Below are 25,098 nucleotides of genomic sequence, written 5' to 3' on the forward strand. Positions count from 1 at the left end.
GGGAAAATAATATGACGTAAGGCATCAGTGACTTGCGATGAGTTACATTCAACATGTAATGAAAATTTCTTCTAAGGGCAGTTTAAGGGAACAGGAGCAGAAAACAGCCTCAGCATGATGCCTTAGTGATTGAGTGTGGATTGCTGGGGCTCTGCTGCCCTCTACTGGCATAATTAGATAAATGTCTCTTTTCTCAAGTTTCCTTTATCAAGATAAGAACATCCTAAAATCCAAATTTTCTTTGGTTTCTCTCTCAAGTGAATGGACAAGAACTTAGATACTTACCAAGTTAATAGAAAAAAATCTATATATCATAGAGAAAAGCATCTCAGTCAGTCATCTCTGTCTTAGTTCAAGTATCTCTGGGGTTATTTGTAGTGAGTAGTTGAGATAAACATTGGGCAACTATAAAAATGACAACCTCTACAGACCACAGGGTTCTGCAATCAGGTTGTCTGACAGAACTTGCTTTTGATCTGTGTAGAGTGGGCAGGTGGTGAGGGTGCATATGCAATGTGAGTTTTTAAAGAGCAAATGTATTTTTTCCTTTTCCTTTATGCTATATCTTATCTAAAGTTGTATGAATACTTGATTGCTTTCTTCTGATTAACCCTATACTTCCTTATACTCTTGCTACTTTCTGTTCTCCAAATTATACTCTGCCTATGAAGCAATGCCTCACTGGAATTTGAATCTCATAATCCAAGAAAAAATGAAATATAAACCAGATTTCCTAAGCCCCAATTTAATCCTGGTATGCAACAGGGGTGATGTAGTATAAGATTTGTCAATCTCACCGTGCAGTAAACTTGGTAATGGATTAGCTTTCAGTCAAAGAAATAGTTTTAAATGGGAGCATGAAAGGCACGGCATAGCTGAAGGTTAGGTTCAAGCTTTGTATCCTCTACATATAATGTATTATGTTTTTCAAAATCTTTTTATTAGGAAAGCTATACCAGACGCATAATCACTATACAATGATTAAACATTACCTTTACAATTTATAATCACTGAAATTACAGAATAAATATATGCACATTTCTTTTGAATCTTTGTGTGTGAGAGAGAAACATTAAAAGTGCTTCCTACAAAGCTGTTAGTGATATATACCCAGTTGCTTTTTTATTTTTCAATATTATATATATATATATATATATATAAGAAAGTGCAGGTATCCTCAAAAAATCTTGGCATGAACCAGGATGAAGTGTCATTGAGAGGGTGCCCATCCCTAGGTGTGTGTCTCTGGCTGTTACACCAACAGAACGGGCCTTCACTTCAGTAGGATCCAGCCTCGAATGTGACTTTTCCCAGGGTGGTAGGAGAGGTGTTCTAAGCTGTACACTAGGGGTAAAGGGCAGGTGGAGCTATGGAGAGGAACAACATGGATCAAACTGGAACTAAGCAGATTGTGTTGTATGGGGGGGGAGAGAGAGAGAGAGAGAGAGAGAGAGAGAGAGAGAGAGAGAGAGAGAGAGAGAGAGAGGAGAGAGAGAGAGAGAGAGAGAGAGAACACCCACACAAAGTGCAGGCTGAAGTACCTCAGTATATGCAGGGCTTCATTGTTCGCATATGGATATGTGTGAGATAAACAACAGAGCGAGAACATTCGAGCAAGACCCACCCCTCCCTCCCCTCCTTGCAGTTCCCAGGCATGCGGCAAACTGCATCGTTAATACATGTACAAGATCTGTGCCATGATGAGCAGAGAAGAGAAAGCCACAAATGTCACCTTCCCCTCCCCCTTTCAAATAAAACTACCACTAAAGGAAAAAAGTTACTGAAAATAAAGACACATTGAATTTTACTCAGGATCAATACAGGATCCCCAGTATACCTTACACGGCACAGTCAAGAGTCCGGGGTTCAGTATAAAAAATAATGGTAACATTTGCTGGCAAAAGTCTGCGAAGGCACTTCATTGATTAATGATCTGAGTATGGCCCTTCCTCCAAATCACATCTGAGAGGGGAGCACACACATCTGTATTCTCTAGTTATCATGCGTTTGCAGTTCTGTCCAGGGAGGGGAGATTGTGAGGGCAGAGATATTAGGATAAGTGTAATGGGAGCAAGGGATATATTTCTTTTATTTTCCTTTGCTGTGGGGAAGAGGGAATAAACACTAATTTATTTTCTTCTCTCCGTTAGAACCTGTATGTTGTCTTCTCTAGGACTTCGAGGTAATCCGGCTTAGTTTGAAGTTTGGCCCTTAACTCGAGGTAATCACTTTTTTGGGTTTGGTGATCTGTGAAGCCCTTTCCAGCTGAGAAGAGAAGGGTTTCTTTGAGCCTGGCATCCTGTTGCAAGTCTGGGTATTGCATGCCAGGGGGGTGAACATGTAGTTCCTTTAATTTGGGCACTGTGCCATAGAGACAGTCCACAAATCCTACTGTGCAAGGGGCTGGCTGTGGCCTCTCACGGTCTAGTAGCATACTGCCACCACTGCAGCCTCCCCCAGGGGGGAATAGCACCACCCCGCCATTCTTCTCATGGTGGCGGAACCCAGCCAAGTCTCCCCCAGTGCCCCCACCTACCCCTGCTGAGTGGTGAGGGTGTGGGTGATGGTGGTTGACCGTCACTATGGTGTTCAGCTGGGAGCTGGAAACAGCCAGGGCCCATTCCTTCTCTTTTTCCAGCAAGGTCCGGTAATTGCTGTGGTTCTCCTTGGGTGTTTCAGCAAACTGCTCACTTCCGAGGAGAACCTCACCCATTCCTGGTGGTTGTGTTCCAGGACCTCCACGTTCTGCACCTGCTGGTTCCTGGACTGCTGAGACAGTGACTTCCTCCTCTTCCCGAGGCTTGTAGATGGGGTTGTTGCACATTTGGGTAACTGGGTGGGGGATGTACTCGTAGACATGGCCCACAGGAGGGGCTTTCTCTGGAGAGGAAAGGGTTGGACGACCTCCACCTACACTTCCACCACCACCGCCTCCCCCGTCCTCAAATAGCCGGTGACATTGCATCTGGATGCCTGTGAGGTCCACACCTTCCTGCCGCTTGCTTCTAAAGGGCAGCTTCTTCCGACGCCTTCGGAGCACGTAGGCAAAGAGGCCCGCAGCCACAAAGACTGCTGAGAAAAACAGAACCAGGAGGCTGAGAATCAGCACAGACAGTGGCACGGGGCCTCCAGGTGGAGAGAACTCATATGGTGAGGCGCTGGTTGGTCCACCAGCAAGGTGAGAATCTCCAGGCTGGGCCGGAGAAGCTCTAGCTGGCACAACATGTACCATCTCCGGGCACAAAACTTCCAGCTCAATCGTACGCACATCACGGTGGGTGAGGTTCTCAGGGCTCCTACAAAGTACATCACCTACCACACTGACTGAGCTGATGGTTTCAATCCACTGCTTAAATGGGACCAGGTCACAAGTGCAATCCCAGGGATTTTCGTTTAGGTCTATCTGGACAATTGCATTCAAATGTTCCAGTACACCAGCCACCGGAAGGTACAGGAAGTAATTCTTCCTCAGGTTCAGTCGAGCCAGAGATGTGCCTGCAAAGGTGTCAGTGGGCAGGGTTCTCAGCAAGTTATTGTTAAGAAATAGCAGCTTCAAATTGGGCATAAGGCTGAAGGCTGCAGGCTGGATTTCCCGGATGACATTGAATTCAAAATACAGGTAGTGCAAACTCTGTAGTCCTCGGAACATGCCTGGTGTCAACTTCTCTATGTCGTTGCCATTGAGAAAGAGGCTCTTTAGGTTGGGCAAGTTGATGAAGGCTCCGTCCTGGACATAAGAAATACGATTGTTTCCCAGATGCAGGAGATCTAAAGAAGAAAAATTCCAAAAATCAGAGCGATATATTTTCTGAATTAGATTGCTGCTAAGGTATAGCTTCTTGGCATTCAATGGCCTTGGAAGAAGTTCAGAAATATTATTAAATCCTCGCTCTTTGCAGTTGACAGTCAAGCCAAGGTCATTGATATGCAAATTACAGGTACACCCAGTAGGGCATATAATGGGAATGGGTGGTCTGGTCTGATAAGGAGCAATGGGAGGTTGGTTGGGACCAGGGTATAAAGCCTGGGATGTAGATGGTGGCCTTGGTGTTCGCGGCTGCTTGGTGGGCTTCGGCTGTTTATTGGAGGACTTGTATTCAACAGAAGAAGCAGTGAAATGGACAGAGGACAACATGGAGGAAGGCTTAGTTGGCCAGGTATTCTCTTTGCTTGATGACAAGTGAGGAATCCCCAGGCTGGCCTCCACCTCAGAGTCAGACAACAGTGGACAGAGCTCTGTCTTCCTGATTTCTCGCAAGTCCTTTCCATGGAAATGGAAAGGGGTCTCGCAGGTGATGTCTCCCACCAGAGCTGTGTAAGGAATGCGTTCCAGCCAGCTCTTGAGTTGGACAATCTCACATGTACAGTTCCAGGGGTTTTCCTCCAGCTGGAGCTCCATCAGGCTTCGGCCAATGTGATCTAGCATTCCTCGGTAAAAGAGAACCTTTAACCTATTTCCACGTAGGTCCAAATGGGTTAAAGAGACAGCTTTAAATAAGTTGGTTGGAAGCACAGGGATGAGATTGTCATTTAAAATTAGAACCCTCAATTTACTTAGGTTCCGAAATGCCCCACTCTCAATACGCTTGATGACATTGTAATCTGCTTGCAGATATTCCAGACTTTCCAAACCAAGGAAAGTGTCATTTCTGAAGACATCTAATTTGTTCTCATGAAGATATAATCTCTTTAAAATCTTAAGACCATTGAAAGCTCCAGTTTGAATGTCCTGCAATGCATTGTTCCCAAGGTTAATGGACACAGCATTATTCAAATGAAGGAAACTGTTGGTGTATAATTTTCTCATTGAATTCCTCTGTAGATATAGTTTAAAAGGTCTTGACCAGAACTCGGTGATCTGACTAATATTTGTAAATCCTTTGCTGTCACAGTGTATGTGAAACAGGCTTTCTTTGACTTCACAGTAGCATGGATCAAAACAGGGCTCATCTATTTCCTCAGAGTCCTCAATCAGGGGGATGGGGGTAGTCCATCCTAGAGCAATTGTGCTTAGAAGAATTATCCACAACATCCTCCCTCTGTGTAGCATCTCAGCTATGGAAGGCTTCATCATCCGTGCTTGATTACAAAACTGCAACAGAAATAAAGAGGGAGAGTTTTTAGCTTTTAGTCATATGCACTATTTTAATTGACTCCTACATGTGGGGATTTTTTAAAAAGAGCAATATAGAAACTTCAGCAATTACAGAACTGACACATAGGAGCTAGAAACATGTCTGGTGCTTAGAGTGCCCCTGTTCTCCAGACCCAGGTGACTCTGAGCTATTGAAACATGGAGTGATGTGTTCCAGAACCCAACTGTACTTGGTATGTGTCACACAACATGAACAGAAGCAGCTTGCATTGATTGCCTCATAGAAAACAGCAGAACTGCAGTTCCATGTGGCCATATGGTCTTAGGCAGTGTCAGTAATAAGGGCAACAACTTACCCATTACACTTGTGGGCCTGTGAAAACTAAGAGTGACATCAGAGGTGCCCATTGTTAATCTGATTTGAACTCCAATAAGAAAAATGAATATTTGTCAAATTATAATTTTTTATTATTAAATACCATGCCATAGCCCAATGTCTATTAATGAGTACAATAAAGTATGAAGTGACTGCCCAATATCAGATACTGAGATGTGGAAGACAAGTGACACCTTTTGAAAGCATGAAACTCTGAAAGCATGCTGAATGACAATGCATGTCCACTTGCAAACTAGACCCTTCTCCCCTTTTGCCCAAGCACAGATGATGGACATATATTTTACCTAAATAAACAATGGCCATGTGCTTTCTCATTTGGCTATTTAAAGCTCTCCAGAAAACCTGCCCATGCAATTGCCAAAGCTAAAGATAGTGATGTTAATGGATTCTGAGCCTGGGAATGTCTGAGTCAAAGCATTTACAAGAGCTTAGTTTGCAATGAGTCTGGTCTTGCAGCATCCATAGAGTGACCCTAAAAAGTTGGAACGACAGACAGGTGGCTACGTAGAGAAGAGGTAAGGAAAGGTTCACATGGGTGGAGCTCTTAGTTCTTATCTGCTCATAAATAAATGATGTATCACAGGAAATACATTTTAGAAGTGACATCTTTTTGTTTTTCCTCTTCCAGTCTGAGGGAAAGAAAGCAGTGCACTATTTTGAAAGCATACAGAGCCTCCCTCCGAGGCTGTTTCTTTGCCTAATGCCATCACTCTATGAAAATGTGCATGTCGATGCATCATGGTATCACAAATTTCTTAGCTTGTCCTTCCTAAGTCAGTGAACTAGCAACCCAAATGGCAATGGCTGATTTTAATCAATAACGATACATAATTAGAGTTCTAAGCATATGCTTTCACACTACACAAAGATACACATTAAAGGAAATATTTCCTAACGTGAAACACAGTGATATAATTTATAGGGGAAGTGAAACAAACGTGTCTTCAAATTCAACTCACATACAATGTACACAGCTGCAAGGAATGGAGAGCGCTATCTGCCTCAGGCATGGAATAGTCAATTTTTAGAAGCAATTAAATGAAAAAGAAGGGAGGCAGATGAGGCCACATTGCAGTACAAATAGTCTTCCCTTTGCTTCCCTTATAAAATATTAAAATCTCCCTTCGTTCTTTCCTCTTCTCTATTGTTTTTAGAGATTTTTTTTTTTTTCTGCACATCTCTGAGCTTCAGACAAACAGCTTCCAGATATCTCTGACTTACCTATTTTGCTGGAGATTTTTTATTTTATGTTTTTTTTTCAGTATTGACCACGGGCAAAAAAAAAAAAAAAAAAAAAAAAAAAGGAAGGAAGGAAAAAGAAAGCTTGACTTTAAAGATTCGCTGTTGCTTTTTCTCTCCCCCCCCCCCTTTCCCTTGCTGAAGCTGCAAGGAAGAGGATAAAAAGGAGGGGGAAGGGGAACTAAGGAAAAAAAAAAAAGCCCGCTTGAGACGTGCGGAGAATGCAGCGGGCTCCTCAATGGGCTTCTTTAGGACGCAGAAGTGCTGCTGGGCACTCCATAGAGGAAGGAGGAGAAGGGGCTGCGGCCGGCTTTCAACCCCGCTGCAGCCGCTGCGGCGCCGACTCCTATCCCCGGGTACCAGCAGCACATCACGGGCGGGTGGAAGGCAGAGAGGAAGCAGGGCTTAATCTCGGTGCGGAATCTCGGACTTCTCTCTCGCTTTTTTTTTTTTTTTTTTTTTTTTTGTAAAATATGCTGTAAACCTGAATCCGACTTTTCACGTCACGAAAATGAGCTCCAAGGAGAACGCGCTTTGCATGGGGTCGGGAGCGAGCCCTGAGAATCCCTGACTATACAGTTGTGTGCGCGTGCGAGTGTGCGCGAGTGTGTGTGTGTTTTGGAGTGCGCGCTCGCGCACGCGCGCAAGGGCTCTGGAAGAGGAGCCCAGAGAAGTAAAGCAGTCAGGTTGCCAAATTTGCAAAATAACAAAACAAAAGACAGAGATGAACAGCCAGACGAAGACATTCCTTTGGTGGGAAGGGTAGCACCCGGCCCTCCCAATTGAAGCAAGCACCCACGGGACCTTTGCGCCTCTAGGTGCCTGCGCTGGTGCGGCTTCGGAAAATGCAACCGTCCTTCGGAATGTAGCTGGTCACCCAGAAGACCTTCCTACAGAACGTGTGATGAGGGCGATGCCCGCCGCTCCATGCGGGCTGGCGGACCTGAGTCTGACTAACTCTGCTTGGGCGTCCCAATAAGATCTCGCACAACCCGAGACTTTGGTGACTTGCTTCTGCATTTTGCTTCTATCCTTTTGCATCAAGAATGCTTTTATGCTTCTGCCTGATGAGCGCTTCCGATTTCCCTTGGATTCAACAGCCATGTGTTCGTCTACGTTTATCTTTGGGGGACAGTGTTAGAGAGCACAAGCCAGAGCTCTGCAATGAGATGAGGAATCTTAAGTAGCAAAGGTGCACCCTACACTCTTCCCTGGAAGACCTTAAAGGACTAGATGGGAGAGTTCTGGTTTTGGGGTTCTTATTGTTATTTCTCCTCCTCCTCCACCCCTTCTCCTCCTCTTTCTCTTTTCTCCTCCTTCCCCTTCTCTTCCTCTTCTACTACCTCTTTCTTCTTTCTTCCTTCCCCTTCTTGTTTTTGTCCTTCCCCTTCTCCTATTCTCCCCCTCCCCCTCTCACTCTTCCAAATCTTTCCTTTGTGATATTTACACCAAGGGGATAGTTGGGAGAATGGGGTGGGGTTGATTAAAGGGAACTTTAGCAATGTGTAACAGCCACTAGCTGTACCTCATCCGCACTCTTCAAAAGAAGTTTTTAAAGGCTCAATTGGCAGCCCCTTGGTCCTACCTGATGGAAAGACACACAGCTTGGTGGTGAAACTGGGAAGTGCCCAGCAAACAGCTAGGAGATATAGTCAGCTGGGGCCAGGAAGTGCCTCCAGTATGCAAGCCCTCCCTAGTCCTATCATCAAGTCACAGGTAGGGGGAAGGGAAACTGATCTCTGATGAACTGGCCTAAACCCTCACTGTCCAAGGGTTCAAAAGATAGTAGAGAGAGATGGTTTTCTCTTAAGGCATGCTACATCACATTTTAAAGAAAAATGCAGCTTATCTATTCATTTCTTACCACTCTAAACTATATTACACCTAGTTCAGCAAAGCATTTCTTAAACGTCAGCCAGAGACGATTGGAATGAATATATATATATATATATATATATATATATATATATATATATATATATATATATGGTCATGCATGCGTCCCTTGCCCCACAGTAACTAAGATGGCAAACATCAACCCCACTATGTTATTGACACGCAGGATTCTCTAACACCCTGCACCCTTAATAATCGGACCCACCCTGTTCTTGGAGAGGTCTGAACCAGAAGCCAAACCAACAATGACCCGGCCTGCGCTTAGAAATAGAGCAAGCCCAGCTCCCTCCCCAGCGGCTACCACCTCCACCTTTGGGTACACAGGAAAAGACTGTTCCATGGATTATATGGGAACCCAGGCTTTATGGAATGAATGGGTAATCGCGAGGCTGTCCTGGGGTTCCTAGTGACAGTAAATGGCCTCCTGGAACTCCAGCCCCAAGTGTTGGACTTTAGCCATGTCCTAAAGGCCTCTCACCATCTGCTTCTATGCATCCCCCAGGAGCCTGTCTGAAGATAGCAAAGGCCCGCAAAGTTAGGGGATAAAGGGCCCTTGGGCTCGGGTTCCTTCCAGGTCCTGCTGGGAGCGTTGGCTCCATTTGTTGTGCCCAGGGAGGACAAGACGCTCTTTCTCCCGAAGGGGCCCCTTTTCCACCTCCCCTCCTCATAGCTCCCTCTTTTCTCCGGATCTAAGATTAAATATTCCAATATGGGTGCAAAAGGATCTCTCTGGTACATATAATTAAAACGCTGCATCATTCATTTTTGAAGCGCTTTGAGCCTTCTAGAGATCCTTTTCTAATCCGCTATCTCCAGGCAAGGCATGCAAGGGGTCTGTTTAGAAATGGGGGAAAAATGCTGAAAGCTCAAGCCTTTTTCCTTCTGACTTAAAATACAACCCAGCGGTCCACTGGGGGAGGGGTTCTCCGCCTGGCCACCTGGCCTATTTGTTGGAGTTAAGATTTCTTTCCTGGGGACAAGGGATCGGGTTATGCTATTCCCTGCACCCCTCCTTTCACCAACTGCTTTTACAGCTAAAGGATCGTAGTTTTAAAAATAGTAATCAAGAAAGAAAACCTAGCACATGTGAATGTACGAAAGACCCACGGGCTAAGTCAATGGGCTCTACAGTGCCCATCCTACAGGAGACATACTGGTTTCAATTAGGCAAAGTAGGGAAGGATGGCGGCGAGTACCTATCGGTGCCGAGCGCTCAGCATCTCCGAGGATTGCTGCGAGGGACTTCCCAGCGGGAGGGGCAAACTCTCCAGGAGGAGGCTGCTTTATATCCGTCATTGTATCTTCTCTTCCGGCCACCAACTTTCAGAAAGGGCCACCAAATCAACGCTTGTAATCCTCTTAGATATTTTCACCTTTGAGATTTAGAGGGAAATGGTCGCTGCATGCCGATGCCAGAGCCCGGCGCGCATCTTAGCGTGGTGATGCCGGTGACCCGCAGCTCTGGACCACAGCTTCGGATGCGTCCTGGATGGCAATCGGTCGATGGCAGAAATGTCCCAGGGCTGGATACGGTTGCTGTTAATCTACACGTTCTCAATTCGGTGGCGAGTTCTGCTGTTCCCCCAGAGCCCCGGCTCCTGGCTGGCTTTCTGTGTGTCTCCCGGAAAGATTGTCACTCACATCGCAATCCCAGCCTCAGGCCTCGCTCAACTCGAGGAGGAGATGGAACTACCCCAGTCTTTCCCGAGTGCCTTTGCTCTTTGCCCTTTGCACGGGTGGGGGTGGGGGTGGCTGGTGTGGAGATGGGGAGAAGGCTGGGTGGGGAAAGGCGGACCGGAGGCAGGAAGGGGGCGACTGGATCTCGGATCCCAGCATTGGTCAGGCGGCGAGGAGGTGGGAAGGGGGATGGGATACAGAGACACCAGTATGGCTGTACACACCAGATTCCACTTGGCGTGGGGGAGATCTCAGGCTTGGAACGGAGCTGATGAGATCCCGTTGGCGGAGAGCGAGTCCCCTGACAGCTCGCCGCGCGAGCCCCGTCGCTTCCCCATCCCGAGGAGAGCAGAGCAGAGGACAGAGATCAGAGGCGGTGGACAGGAGGCGGTGGGCAGGGGAGGCGGTGGGCAGGGGAGGGGGCTGCCGAGCGTTCCGGGGCCGCTGAGACGCTCCCGGCGCGCCCGCGGCCACCGCGACTGTACGAGACTGACCTGCTTTAAAAGTGCCGCTTTCGGGGCCTAGGAAAGAACTAGAAAAAATCAGATTACACGTTACTTACCGACGTCTGCTCCTAAACTGGGAGCTCCAGGTTGAGGACTAGGAGTCAATACAGGGAACGCAGGGCTGGAAGCCTAAGGCAAATCCATCAGCCGCCCCCCAAGTCGCGCACCGAGGGAGCGGCGCTCTTGGGAGCCCCCGGATCAGCCCATCGCGGGAGCCTCCGCCAGCTCGGCCCCCCGCACCCCCGGCCCCTCCTCCGCGCCAACTGGGGAAATCAGCCGCCGCAGTCCTCGCGCCGCGCATCGCAGGCAAACCCCTGCTCAGGAAGCAGGGAAGCAAGTGATCTCTCTCTCTCCTCTCTCCCTCTCTCTCTCTCTCTCTCTCTCTCTCTCTCTCTCTCTCTCTCTCTCGGCTCGCTCGCTCGCTCGCTCGCTCTCCTCTTCCCTCTTTACTGGTCACAATCTGCCAGCTCTACAAAGAAGCAACCCTTGTCAGGATGTCAGCATTTTGTGTCGGTGGATTTGATTTTTAACTTTTGCAAATGAGAGATGGCTGTTAGGAAAATTACAGTTCAAACTGGAAGGAGGGATGATCAAAATCAGAATGTCTGAGCGGTATGGGGGCGACATCATCGCTCAACGCCTCTTAGGAGCCATGCCAAATGGCTTTCAGAAATCCCCCAACCTTCAGGGCACGTCGGTGGCATCTCAAAGTAACACGTTTCCTCATCTCTTTACACAAGCTGAAGGGGCGTGTAAATAAAACTGTGGCCATAGGGAAGAAGTGTGTGTGGTGCGGGGGGTTGGGGGTAGGGTGGGGTACTGGAAAAGTGCCAGGTACCCAGTCGTGACGAATCAGAGAAGGGTGTTGAAACAATTCTTGCACCTGAGAGTGCTGCTCCATTATAGAGGCGACCATTTCCCACACTGCAGTTACAGTAATGCAGACTTTGAAGGCTCCATCCAATCTGCAGAGTAAATGAGTGCAGTTTTTCTTTTTTCTTCTTCTTTCTTTCTTTCTTTTTCTTTCTTTCTTTCTTTTTTTTTTTTAAATAGGTCCCTTTCATCAGCCACCTCCCAAACTGAATAGGAGGGCGGCAGTCTGGTGGAATCCTTGGTGACTCTTGTCGTTCCTTCCTGAAGACAATGCAGCGCATTATACAAAACAAGTGAGATGTTGCATCTGTTATCAACTGAACCGAGCAGGAGCTGTACCTTGTTTGTAAAAGTTTCTAAGGAAACTTGAGTTCACCCCTTGCAAAGAAGCAGTGCCCTCTTTTAAGTTACATATTATACTCTCTGCCAGACAAGTCTGGAGATATCTTATTCCTTATTTTGTAGGTTTCCTATGATGTGTGCCGGTTGATTTATGGTACAGGCAGAAGTGACCGCATCCTAGCAGTGTCCATATTAATCACTAAAAAGAGAGGACTGGATTGGTCATAACCAGAGAACAGAGCCTGTCTATCCTTATAACAGCCATGCACACCTACAGATGGGGTTGAGCTCAGTATGGTGGCACTGACAGACCAAAAGATGTGAGACCAGGATGTCATATTTACCATGTGTAACGTTGTTTCTCAAAATACCCCACATACTTTAAGATTATTAATTATTATTAATAAAATATCTGTAGTGATCTAGACAGGGACCAAAGTAGCATGATAAAACCTGATCTATTCAATTATAGATGTTTGAGTTGACAGGACTTCCAAACCTTCCTTCATGCCTTCAGGTTCTTTTAGGATGATAATTCCTTTTATGTGAATTTTCTGCATGTGAAGACATGAATATGGAGAGGGAAAAACAAACAAGCAAGCAAACAAACAAACAACAGCAACAACAACAACAAAAAAAACACATTTGTTACAGCAGTTTCTCTCACCAGATTTCCAAACTGGGTTTTAAAGAGAAAAATCCAGTAAGGGCTGCAAGTAGACTTTATCCTGGTGACAAATTGGGCAAGGTTAGAAAAACCACACCTTATCAGTAGGCTGATGAGTCAGGATATTTTTCTGGCCTTTTGGAGTAATTGCTCAATATCTGGGTAAGCCATATTCCCTGTGGGCAAGTGTGAAGTTGCATACATACCCCTCTAGGCTAGGGATGTCATCCTGAAAGAAACTAGGCCACATCCTCCACAACATAATGGACTCTAATTTTTTGGATTCATTTTCACTTTTATTTTCCTGGTTATCTGTGGATGAGAAAACTCTAAATATATCGATATATTTACCCTGAGGAGAGATAATATGATGGCCTACAGGGGCTGGGGCGCTAAAGAAGTCTGAATACCTAATGGGTTGTTAACACTAATAGTGGGGACAACCAACACTGAAATCAAGCTGGAGTAAAAAAAAAGTATAGTGTATGTAATTATGGTGGACCTATGTTCAATTTAATGAATTGGTTTTATTTTTACTTAGTTACTTGTTTATTTGAGAGAGGGAAAGAGGGAAAGGAGGATAGAGAGGAAGGAGAGAATGGGCATGCCAGGGCCTCTAGTTACTGATAAGGAACTCCAAATGTATGTGCCACCATGTACATCTAGCTTATGTGGGTACTGGGGAACTGAATCTGGGTCCTTAGGCTTCACAGGCAAGTGCCTAGACCACTAAGTTATATATCCAGCCCCATACTGTGATCTTGAGGTGATTTATTTTTCCAATACACTTACATGTATGTCCATAATTTGATTTAAGAATATATCACTTTCATTGTGAAAAGAAGGAATTTTTATTTTGTTTAAAATGTGGTTCTTTACTGATAATGCTGTACAGACGAAAGAAAAACATAAAAATCACATACAAGAAAGGACTTCTAATTAAAGTCAAACCTTTGTATAACTGACTAGCATATATTTTAGTTATAAATACATTACAATGCTTGAAATATTTTCCTTTTATTAACTCTTACTTCATATTTTAAAGAGGGAAAATGTCATGAGGATGACTAAAGGTGACATATGATTATTGTACAACATATATGGTACTCATTGTGATGGCACAAAATAAAGGAAAATGAATTTATTATTATTATGATAACTGGAATACTAACTGAAGTAATAGAGCAAATGGTTTTTGTATGATGCTATGCTCCCCAATAAAGACCCATAACCCAAGGCAGTCATATTTTCAAATGTCTAGCATCCAATGCTTCACAAACCTTTCAGAGGCATCAACTATATATTCACTTATAAGTAAAAGGTTGAGTTGTTTAAGAAATACCAAACTTAGTCTATTTACAATAAGCAAAGTTGCTAAAGTGTTATTTGTGATCCCCATTGAACATGCAAAGTTGCAACAACCTTTATAAAAGAGGTGTTTACAAAATCATTTGGCAGTAATAAATTATAAGTGTTAAAATTTAAATTACAAAGTAGAAGATGAGAATGAAGAAATCATGTGTAGTAGTGGAAGTAATTTTACTGTAGAATAATATACAAAAACATAAAGAATAATTATTGCATGTAATGGAAGGAGGTGATCACATAGATTTTACTGGCAAAGGAAGATTTTCAAAATAGAGGGTGACTAAAGCAGGGAATGGGGATCACTGTATAGAATCACCACATCTTAGGTGTGAAGGGTCTTGAGAGTTCCATCTAACCTGACCAGTTTCATGATATGGGAATCTCTACTCTCTGCTAACAACTTATTGTCAAATCTATGGTTTAACAATGCCTATGATATGAAATATAGATTCTTTCAGGACAGCACCAATTTGAGACAGATTTAACTGAGAAAATAGCTTTATTTGTTTATTTTTGAGCATGTGTTGTAGCTCTGCAATGGGTATGTGTATGAATGTACGTATCTCAGAACACACATGAAGTTCAGAGGACAACCTCAGAGTGTTGGTCCTCATCTCTTTCTACTTTATTGGAAAAATATTCCTCTCTTTCTCCCTCCCTCCCCCTCACCTGCCCCAACTGTAAAGGTAAGACCTGACATGAGCATTTGGATTCTTCTGACACAGCCTCCCAATGTCTTAGGCATAGTTTAAATAGCTGCTGAGTATATGAGGTGCTGTCCCCAGTCTTGCACAGCATGTGTTTTTAACTACTGAACTATCTCACCAGCCACTGGCAGAACATATTTTTAATGAAAAGAAAATTTATCATTAACTTGATAGTTATATCCCTTGAAGATTTGTTTAAAGTGAAAAGTAATCAGTTGTCTATATTCAAGTGTATATACATGCAAGAACATCAGTGACAGCAGTGCAGCCAGGTGTGCTAGCACATCCCTGTAAACCGAGCACCAGGAAAGGGAAAGCAAGAAGGCCTTCAGTTTGCTATCAGTCTGAGCTACACAGTGTGTTCTGGGACAGCATGAGCTACATACAACCTTCTGGCCAGGTTGGTTTATATAACATGACACTGTAATGGCTAAATGATAGGTAGGTAGGTAGGTAGGTAGATAGATAGATAGATAGATAGATAGATACATACATACATACATACATACATACATACATACATACATACATACTAGTAGATACGTAGGCAAGTAGAACTATTCTTTAAGTGATGAGTTAGAAATAGAGGAATGAGCTAACTTGATTACAATATCTGAAGGCATGAAACCAAGATTTGTGGTAAAAAGCAGAGTGTCAACATGTTGCAGGATCTTAAAATTATTTCTAAAATATGAAAAAAATATCTTAATTTTATTGAAATATTCTTGGGAGCACACTTAAAATTTTATATCTATCTTTTTAGATATTAATTTTAAACACAACTACAACATCCCAGAAAACAGGGCTAGTATTAGACGAATAGTTTAGGGAACTTGCATGACAAAAGTAATCTTCATAAGCAAAATTGACATTTCTTTGTTCTTTGAATATTTAAAACTATTGAGAATATGAGCCTGACATGAGTTTTTGAAATCAGACATATTTCAGAATAAAGGCTCATGAAGAAATTATTTCCTCATCAAGTATGGGACAAAAGTGTATGGCACACACTGTAATTCACAAATTCAGGGCACCATGCTTATGGCCTTCTTTAAGCACAGAACAAACAGACTATGAACTTTGAACGTATTTCTTATCAGCAGTTCCTAAAGTAACTTAATTCAATCCAAAAGGCTGAAGTTCTCAGCATTTGGTTATCCCCTTATATCTTTTTGCTGAGGTGTCCCTTTATAGTTTCTTTCAGTGTTATAGCCTACTGGAATGTCCAGTTAGACATGTTTATCAACTAATGTTCAGCGAGTCTCATCTGTAACTCTGTCTTTGAATACTGAAAATTATTCTTTTTCATATATAAGCATATGATGGAAATTATAAAAATTAAAACAGCCATTTGAGTGCCAAGATTTTCATCATATCTAATGACATCATCTTCTTTTTCAGGTGAATTATTAGAAGTTTATTTCTTCATATATTAGTATTTTAAAAACATTGTTGAGGGCTGGAGAGATGGCTTAGCAGTTAAGCGCTTGCCTGTGAATCCCAAGGACCCCAATTAGAGGCTTGAATCCCCATGACCCACGTTAGCCAGATGCACAAAGGGGTGCAGGCATCTGGAGTTGTTTGCAGTGGCTGGAGGCCCTGGCTTGCCCATTCTCTCTCTATCGTTCTCTCTCTCTCTCTCCCTCTCTCTCTCTCTCTCTCTCTCTCTCTCTCTCTCTCTGTCAGTCTCAAATTAAAAAAAAAAAGAACAACAAAATTAAAAAAAACATTGTTGATCTTTGATAAATGTTTATTTCAATTCTTATAATTTTACAAATGTTTAAAATTTTGTGTTTGTACAGTGTGAGTGTGTGGTATATGTGGTTTATGTGTGAGTGTGCAAGATGCATCTGGTGAGAACATGTGCAGAGGCCATGGAAGAATATTGAGTGTTCTATCTCTGATCATTGGATGTTTCTATCTCTCATCTACATGTTTCCTTAGATAGTCTCTCACTGAGCCAGAGTTGCCATACTGGCTAAAATCTGAGCTCCACACAGGACTGGGGATACAGGTGTGTGTGGCCATACATAATTGTGTCTGTAGGTTATGAGGGGGCCATTCCTCAGAGAATCAGAACCTCTCAGGTCCTCAGGTTTGCACTGCAAGCTATCTCACTTGCTATATAAACTCTCTAGTCCTTAAATAATCTTAATGAGAAGAAAATAAATATAAACTTTATGGGACACTATTTGATAGTTTTTAATGAGAGGATGGGAAATCATAATGCTACCAATTCCTACCTGCTCCTCTCAAATAATAAAAAGTCTCCTGAAAAAAATTAATAATTCAAATAGTAACCAAATAATGCTTGTGTACACATTGAATGATGTCTGTCTGTACATATGCATGTTGGGAGGATACAAAATTGAAAATCAGTGGAGCCCTATAAAATATTTGATTTTACTGTCTTAAAACTGAGTAGTTTTAGATCGTTTCAAAGATGTTTTAATGTTACATGTGATAGTGCTTGACTGTAATTCCAGCTCTCAGGAGGGTGAGGCAGGAATATTTAAGTTTGAAGCCAGATTAGACTATACTTTGTTGAAAAAAAAATAAATAGAAAGGAGAAAGAAAAATAATAGCAAAGAATAAAAAAATATAGTATAAACATAATTGCTTACAAAATAAAATATTGAAGTGAGTTTCACATCTTAAAATTTATCTTACGAACATTTTCATTGTCATTGAATGACGCATTAGAAATTCTTGAAACACTCATGTCAAATAGGATGGAATCTTTTCTAGAAACTGACTATTTTTCCTATGTATTTAAGCCAATACTATGGCAAAAACAGATTTTTTCAACAATATAATTAATATAAACTAACTCCCCTTGTGCAAACTTTTGCTATCATTTATCAAGGATAACCTGTTAAAAATTCTTCCTTCTTTTGAATCTAATACTAAAATACACACACAAAAAAACTAAACTATTTAAGAAGTGGGAGGCCCAGACATTGCTTGGAGTTTTAGGTAAGTATTTGTCCATGCAAGGACTCAGTCAGCCTGATGGGATGAACCTATGACAATGAATGCAGTGGAACGGACTCATTAAGCTCGACTAGATTCCTGCTAGTATCAAAACTTCCTGTGTTGTGAAGACAAGGTCTCTAAGCTGGCTTCAAACTGCCTAGGATCCTGAGTCCTCTTCCCAAGTGGAGACTTCACTTTGTAAGAAAACTAGGCCTATGCAATCTAGGTTAAATAAAATTAAAATTTTTTAAAGACTAAAAATTTCATCTCAGCTGGCCTGATGGAGTAGGATTGTGATCTCAGCTACTTGACAGAGGCTGAGGTAGAAAGAATACAAGTTCAAATACTACCTGAGCTATGGAGAGAGATCAAGGCTATCCTGAACAACTTTCTGAGACCCTGCCTCAAAATACAAAACTAAAAAGATTGCTGAGGCTATAGCTAAGTGCCTAGCATTTCAGGGGAGGAGGGAGCAGTGGGATAGCCATCCCATGAAAATCAAAGACAGTAGGGCTGGAGCCAGTCCAGCATTTACAGTTGGAAATGAGATCATATTTTGTTATTCTCATGGCCCACCTGACCTCCCTGTCATACTCTTCTCTTCCCATCTGTTTTCTACAGCTTCAAGAGTGCTGCTTAGAGATAGACTTTGGGCATGATCTTCTCATGACCCTAACATGGCTTCTCACCTAACTGTGAGCATAAGGCCATATTCTCACACAGGTTCACAGCCTCATATGATCTTGCTGCCCCCTCTAATATCTGACAACCCATCCTATTATTTGCTCACTTTTGCTCCTTAAACCAGCTGCATTTTACCTTGTTCAACCTTTTACCTTCACTCAATTCATAAAGAACACACATAGCCCATGTAAGCATTTGCTATCCATAAATAGACTAACAATTGAGACCTTCACTATACTCAGCATTTCTGCTCAAAAGGCATGACCAAAAAGGCTTTCCTGAGCCTGTTATTTCAAGTATAGGTTCCTCACTAATCCTGAACTTTATCTCTTCCTTTATTTTTACCCAAGCCTAGTTAAATGTAACTTATTTGTTGGTATAGTTTCTGTTGATCTCCCACTGCCAGTGGGAGTTTATGATATCAGGGGTTTACCTCATTCTAGGGATCGTGGTACGTAGTACAGTGCCCAGTACACTGTAGGAAATCCACACTGGACGAATTAGATGAATGAATGCTATCTTTCATTGCTACCTCTGAGTCTTTATCATTTTTCTTCCCTCTCATCAGTTTTCTTTGCTCCAGCAAGCACAGATTTCATAGTTGCTACATGCCCTTTCAGCTGCAGATTCCCAAGCAACTGACTTCTCTTTTTTATGATCCTTCTAATTTCTGGAAATTTAATTGGGTAGATTTATTTATTTTTCAGTATTCCCACACAAATCATTCAAACCATAGATTTCTGGTTAACTTTTGCATGTATTTCTCTTGTTGCTTTTGTTCAGGTGCATATTTTTAGATTAATTAAGCTGAGACATCTTAGAGTACTGCTGATGAGAATGAGGTGCTTTGGGCAGGGCACTATCCAACACCAACGTGTCTAGTGCCTACTGGCATTGGTCTACATCTGTATCAGTGTTGTTCGTGGTCCCAAGTCCTGCTTCTGAGCCATTCCTTACTCAGTACAATGCTTCTAGCCACCTCCTTCTTGTACTATCCTAGGCAATACCTTCTCCAGGATCTCCAGATTATACTCAGTTCCCCACAGGGAAAGTACCTCTAACATCCCTGTGACAAATACAGCCACCTTGATCCAAATCACAATAGAATGCCTCTATCCTATCACTTCTACCAGACTTTCCACTTAGCTTTGGAGTAGTAAACAAGAAATGTCATATGCCTTTGCAAAGATATTGGGTTTACACACCCTAAACTGAACCATACCCCACAGAATCATGCCTTTGCATAATCAGTTCTCCTCTTCTGTTAGAGGATCCTACTCTGTTTTCTACACAACACAATAGGACAAATATGAAGGGATTTTTCACATATAATTGAAATCCCAGAGCAACTGGTTTGGACTTAACTGAAAAAAAATTTTTTTTTTCCTTCACAGACTTGTCATAATGAGGTAAATGACATTAGAAGAGATTGGCCCTTTTCTGAAATGAATGTTCCTGCTAAGAAGAAGAAACAAGTCCCATCAGAATAAATTTTGAGACAAACTGATTAAACTTGGTTACAGATTCTTCCTTGGTGAAGACTCTTGATAAGAACAAGACCCAGCTGACACCCGATTTAAAGGCTAATGGCCTAGAGATACCCTGAGGAAGAACTGATCTGAGCTAGCTCTGGACCTTGGCCTGTGGAAGCCAAGCATGACAGATGTGCTTTGTTTATCTCTTCACATTTGTAAAAATAAGTTAGGAAGCAATAGAAATATAATACAGATCCCATCCTAGTACTTCATAAAAGACAACCATTTAGAGCCCATTTTATTTTAGATTTTGTGACTCATGAGTGACTTTCCCCTTTCTTTGAATTGGACATACAAAATTGTAGAAATAGAACTAATTGTCTCTACTAAGTAGATTTGATTTTCTGCTGTATTTTCCAGGTTATCAGCATTTTGACACTAAATTTAGACTTTCATGTAGGGGAAAACACAGGGTTATAACAGTGTTTTGTTTCTCTTAGCCACACCATCAACTCTTCAGCATGCAGCTCCAGCTAGTTTATTATCAGATCCTGGTTCTCATTAGCATAGACACTTTTCTTTGGCTCTGAGATTCAGCCATCTATTCCACTCATCTTTTTCACATTCTCTTTACGTGAATATTCACTTTATTCTTTCATTAAAATTATTCTTTAAATTTGAAAAGACATTTGCAAGAACAATGAATATGTAAGGCCAAAACATTGATGTATAAATTTATATTACTGGATTTATCTACATGATACATTTCAATGTTTATATAAAATGTTTTTGGTAAATGTTGAACATATCTGTTTGTTCTATATTTACTTCCTCATTATTGGTAAGTTTCTAAAAGTTCTTGATTCCACTTACAGTGGTAAAATATATTTGAATATCATGACTTTACAACAATTTTGATGTAATGTTAAACACAGGACAACATATGCATCATGTAACCTGGAGTTAGTTCACAAATTTTCTACAGTGTTAGAAGTTAAGGGTATAGAAAAATGAGAACTTAACTTTCTCTTAAAATCTACCAAAAGATATGACTTCAGAGCTCTTAGAAACTCACAAGTAATGGTCAAAATATTTAGAACATGCTTGCATGTAATTAAAAAAAATGTACTTACTTATAATACTCATGAAGATAATTCAGATGAAATATCAATGAAACAATTTTCTTCTGCTTATCTTATTAGAAATTCTTGAATACTGATTTGAACCATTATGATAAAGAAATTCCATTTTCTAAAGGTTGACCTACAGACTATATAACGAACTCTGGACCACTTTTTCTGGAAATACATGCAGACACTATAGGTTTGTCTCTGATTAAATATTTTCAAATTCAGTGCTTAATTTTAATGAAAAGAAATACCCAAAACTTTCTCCCATGATACAATGTGACAGAGTGGAAAGGATATAAAAAAATGCATGCTCAGAGGTTGGGAAGATGTCTCAGTGGCTAAAAGCATATTTGCCTAAGATGCGTGCTAACCGGTGTGATTCCCAAGCTACTCCCATAATGCTTAAGTGGTGCAAGAAGCCCTGGGGCACCCCACATGCACATGTGCACACACGTGCAAGTACACACACACACACACACACACACACAAATGAGAATACTTATTCAGATCTGTAGAGAATAAAGAAAAGAAATACCTAGCAATCATATTTCCAATGCATTATCGCAGAAACAAGAATTACAGTATCCTACTTACTTAACTGAACTTAAAATTCATTCAACTTCTTTAGTGGGCTGGGTTAGAGAGATATTTGGAAGTGAATTCAAGGAGCTTTCTTTGAAACATTACAGGTATGAACACCTGAAACAGCTTTTACTTGTATGCATGCCCAGGATTTCCACCGGTAAGGTTTGGTAGTGTTTTGTAGTTGGAGGGCTGTATTGTCAGAGACAGATTTCTCTTTGCAATGCTGTCTTAAAGTTAAATACCAGAATCGTGGAAACTTCTGATAGTCCTCCGAGTTAATTACTTTCCTTTGAGATGAATCACCAAGATTCAGAAAATTAATTTGCAGCCTTGTGGTATATGTACATTGATGAAATCACACTTTTATCTTATTGTGAAATATGAAATGAATAGGAAATTCATAGTCAAACAGAACGTGGCTTTCTTGTGCTTTTTGTTGTTGTTGTTGTTCTTTTCTCGTATGTCCACCAAGTATAAGTAAAATCAGTGTGCTTATTTAACAAAGAATTCGCAGGGACTGGTTCCACCCACAGAGGATGGAGATTTGCTACAGTTGCGCCTCTCAGCCTCCAGATGGCGCTCTCGGGAGCGCCTCTGCCCAGGAACGGACAGTTGCAGCAGCTGCGGGAGCTCAGAGCCCAAGGCTTAACCCGGCTCAGTTCCGAGGTGGCTTCCAGAGGACTGGGGACAGCCACCAGCCATCACTCAGCGTGCAAGTATTTCCACGTCTGAGAGCGATACCAAGAATTTCAGCGCGCAGCACTCGGAGTGTAAATTGCTTTGTAGTATTTGAAAGCTGAGTGGATCCTGGGCAGCGAGCTGGTATGTGAAATAGAAATTATTCAGTGGAAATGTGCTTGGTCCAGGAGTTCGTCTGAGTATCATTCTTTGTGTACTACATGTTCTGTGTCCAGAATTTTGCCTATGTTTGCATACCCATTCCATTGCCACCAGGATAATGGGGACTTTGGAGGCGTCACAATCTCGCTTTTTTGTTTGTTTTGCTTTTAGCATGTCATAATGAAAAAAAAACACTGTATATTAATAGAAATGTGACCCGAGTTATGGTCTAACAACAAACATAATATACCACAATACTTTTATGGATTTTTTTTAGCAAAAAAAAAGAATAAATATAAATTGCCTTTCCATGTAATATTTTTTTAAAACCATATGTGACTTTGGAAGACAATGGCCAAAGAAATATTCCACTCCCATAGATTAGACAGTAAAAGACTTTTACCTGTAGGTGTAGACTTAGCCACAGCTGCAAATCATAAATATCTCTATGTCTATGTTTAAAATGAGCATGGTGCACCTATGAAAACAATGGATGGCAATGTATATGCAGTGAACATTTTATATGGTTTAACACACTATGAGAACATGTGTTGTGTTTGTGTATACAATAGCATGTGTGTGACCCAGATGCAGGATTGGTGCACAGTTAATGTACAAGGATGGACAGTTGACTTCCACAAATTATGTTTCTACCTCATGTAGTGTGCAGATCATATGTTGATAAAAAAATGTGTATTTAAAGAATGTACTTGTTTTACTGTTCTTTTAAAATTTGTTTAGTTTCAAAAGTCAGTTCAGTTTTCTGTGCTTGCAAATTCTAAGGACAGGATGGTTTTGTGTTCTGAGGATAAATCTTGGCTGAGGTAAATATGTGATAACAGGAAGGATATATGGACTTATAGATATATATTCTTTACACTTAGGGTTATACATGAAGTTCCAGATAGCTCCAAAAATGAGAGAGCTCTGGCTGGGAGTTTATATGAAAGACAAGCCAGAAAGCTGAATGACTCAAAGATTCAAACTAAATGGAAATATGTAAGTCTGAGGCCTCCTCTGTAAGATCATTCTAACAAAAGGGATGGAATATGTTTAATCTTCTTTTGGTTCCCTTATTATTCTGCAAGAGAGACAGCCAATGAATTTTATTTGCTATCATTTTTCACAACTATAACTAAATTCAACAGAAGAAATTTGAATTGAAAAGCTAACTATTCAAGACTGTGTGCTAGATAAAGCTTAAGATTCCATGAAAAGAGTGCTTCTGACACCTGACCTCAAAGAGTTGCCAATCAAGTGAGTAGACTGGTCACATTCAAGACTGTGAGCATGAGCATGCATTGAAGTACAAACCAAATTAAGTCTCCTTAGAGAGAGGGGTGCACAAGTTAATCAGCACTGAAATAGACAGCTGCTTAGAGGATCAGGAAGAGCTCCTGGTCTGAAGGCTCCTTCCCAAGGAGGACGCTGGAGTAAGCATGACTTTGGTAGGTGTGATCAGGTCCTACAAATATACTCCAGTCCAGGTTGTGTTAGACACTTCTCATTGGTTTTAGTTGTGAGCTGAAAGCATATGAGGAAATAATGAAATTGACTTGAATATCATGGTGAACATTTGGGGATTTTATGAAAATCTCATTCCATATGCCCCCAACAATTCAGTCATCTTAGAAAGGCAGAAAATGAAGCATAACTATAGAAAGTTCCAGGGTAATATGATTTTTAATTTATATCTGCTATATCAAAATGCAAATTCTGAGACATTATACTGATTTTTAATAATATATCCTTATGGCCTAGAAATCATTTGAAATATTTCCCCACCACTGAGTGAATGAAGGAGTGCATAAATGATGCAATGAAAGAGAGACAAGAGGAGGTAGTGGGAGGATATTATAACCAAAATACATCATAAAATTGTCAAAAAAATTTTAGCCGGGAATGGTGATGCATGCCTTTAATCCCAACAGTTGGGAGGCAGAGGTAGAAGGATCACCATGAGTTCAAGGCCACCCTGAGAATACATTGTGAATTCCAGGTCAGCCTGAGCTAGAGTGAGACCCTACCTAAAAAAAAAAAAAAATTGTCAAAAAATGATATATTGAGGTTAAGGGAAAGGCAGGTAGAGAATGAGAGAGACAGAGAGAGAAAGAGAGAGAGAGAGAAAGAGAGAGAGACAGACAGAGAGAGAGAGAGAGAGAGAGAGAGAGAGAGAGAGAATGGGTATGACAGAGCCTCTAGCCACTGCAAACAAACTCCAGATGCATGTACCACCTTGTGCATCTGGCTTTTTGTAGGGTAGTGGGAAATCAAACTCAGGTCCTAAAGCATTGCAGACAAGTACCATTTAGCCATCTGTTCACTCCTGATTTTTTTTTTTTTAACCTTACACATGGAAGTTAGCTTTAGAACTGGACAACTCTTTATAGATTTTTTTTCATGTAATTCCAAGAGAGGGGTCCAGAATCTTCCTGTGTTATCTTCTCACATTGATAGTTTTGCCTTCCCATTTTGAAAAGTTTAGATTATTCAGGCATGATTTTCTAGTTCATCTTTGTACCCCAACCAGCTATGTGGTGGGTACAGGGCACACACAGAAAGAAGCAGATGCAGGAGAAGAGTGGAACAGTAATGCTTTGCACATACAGATTTTCTTCATAAAAACATTTCAATTACTTTG

The 25,098-nt window shown here is 41.6% G+C and overlaps 1 protein-coding gene and 1 long non-coding RNA gene across 4 annotated transcripts in view; one reads left to right on the top strand and one right to left on the bottom strand.

Moving 5' to 3' along the window:
* Positions 1-918: 918 nt before the first annotated feature.
* Positions 919-11,008, bottom strand: Slitrk3 (SLIT and NTRK like family member 3). Of its 3 annotated transcripts, none has more exons than XM_004652373.3 (2): positions 10,867-11,008; positions 919-5,092 (listed from the first exon to the last, which is right to left on the bottom strand). In XM_004652373.3, the coding sequence occupies exon 2, from the start codon at positions 5,072-5,074 to the stop codon at positions 2,147-2,149; it is 2,928 nt and encodes a 975-aa protein (XP_004652430.1). In that variant the 5' UTR covers positions 5,075-5,092; positions 10,867-11,008; the 3' UTR covers positions 919-2,146. The 3 variants fall into 3 exon arrangements, with proteins under 3 accessions (XP_004652430.1, XP_045017072.1, XP_045017073.1); XM_045161137.1 differs by lacking the exon at positions 10,867-11,008 and adding an exon at positions 9,824-10,641; XM_045161138.1 differs by lacking the exon at positions 10,867-11,008 and adding an exon at positions 6,714-6,746.
* Positions 11,009-22,219: 11,211 nt separating this feature from the next.
* The window catches only part of LOC123464468, a 198,972-nt gene continuing 196,093 nt past the window's right edge, over positions 22,220-25,098 (top strand). Inside the window, exon 1 of the long non-coding RNA XR_006639600.1 lies at positions 22,220-22,439. This is a non-coding gene — a long non-coding RNA (uncharacterized LOC123464468). The remainder of the gene's footprint in view (positions 22,440-25,098) is intronic.

The sequence above is a fragment of the Jaculus jaculus genome, chromosome 11 (genome assembly GCF_020740685.1).
Source record: "Jaculus jaculus isolate mJacJac1 chromosome 11, mJacJac1.mat.Y.cur, whole genome shotgun sequence".
Taxonomy (NCBI): domain Eukaryota; kingdom Metazoa; phylum Chordata; class Mammalia; order Rodentia; family Dipodidae; genus Jaculus; species Jaculus jaculus.

Coding starts and splice junctions, on each gene's coding strand:
- Slitrk3 (XM_004652373.3), bottom strand. CDS start 5,074: ATGATGAAGCCTTCCATAGCTGAGATGCTACACAGAGGGAGGATGTTG.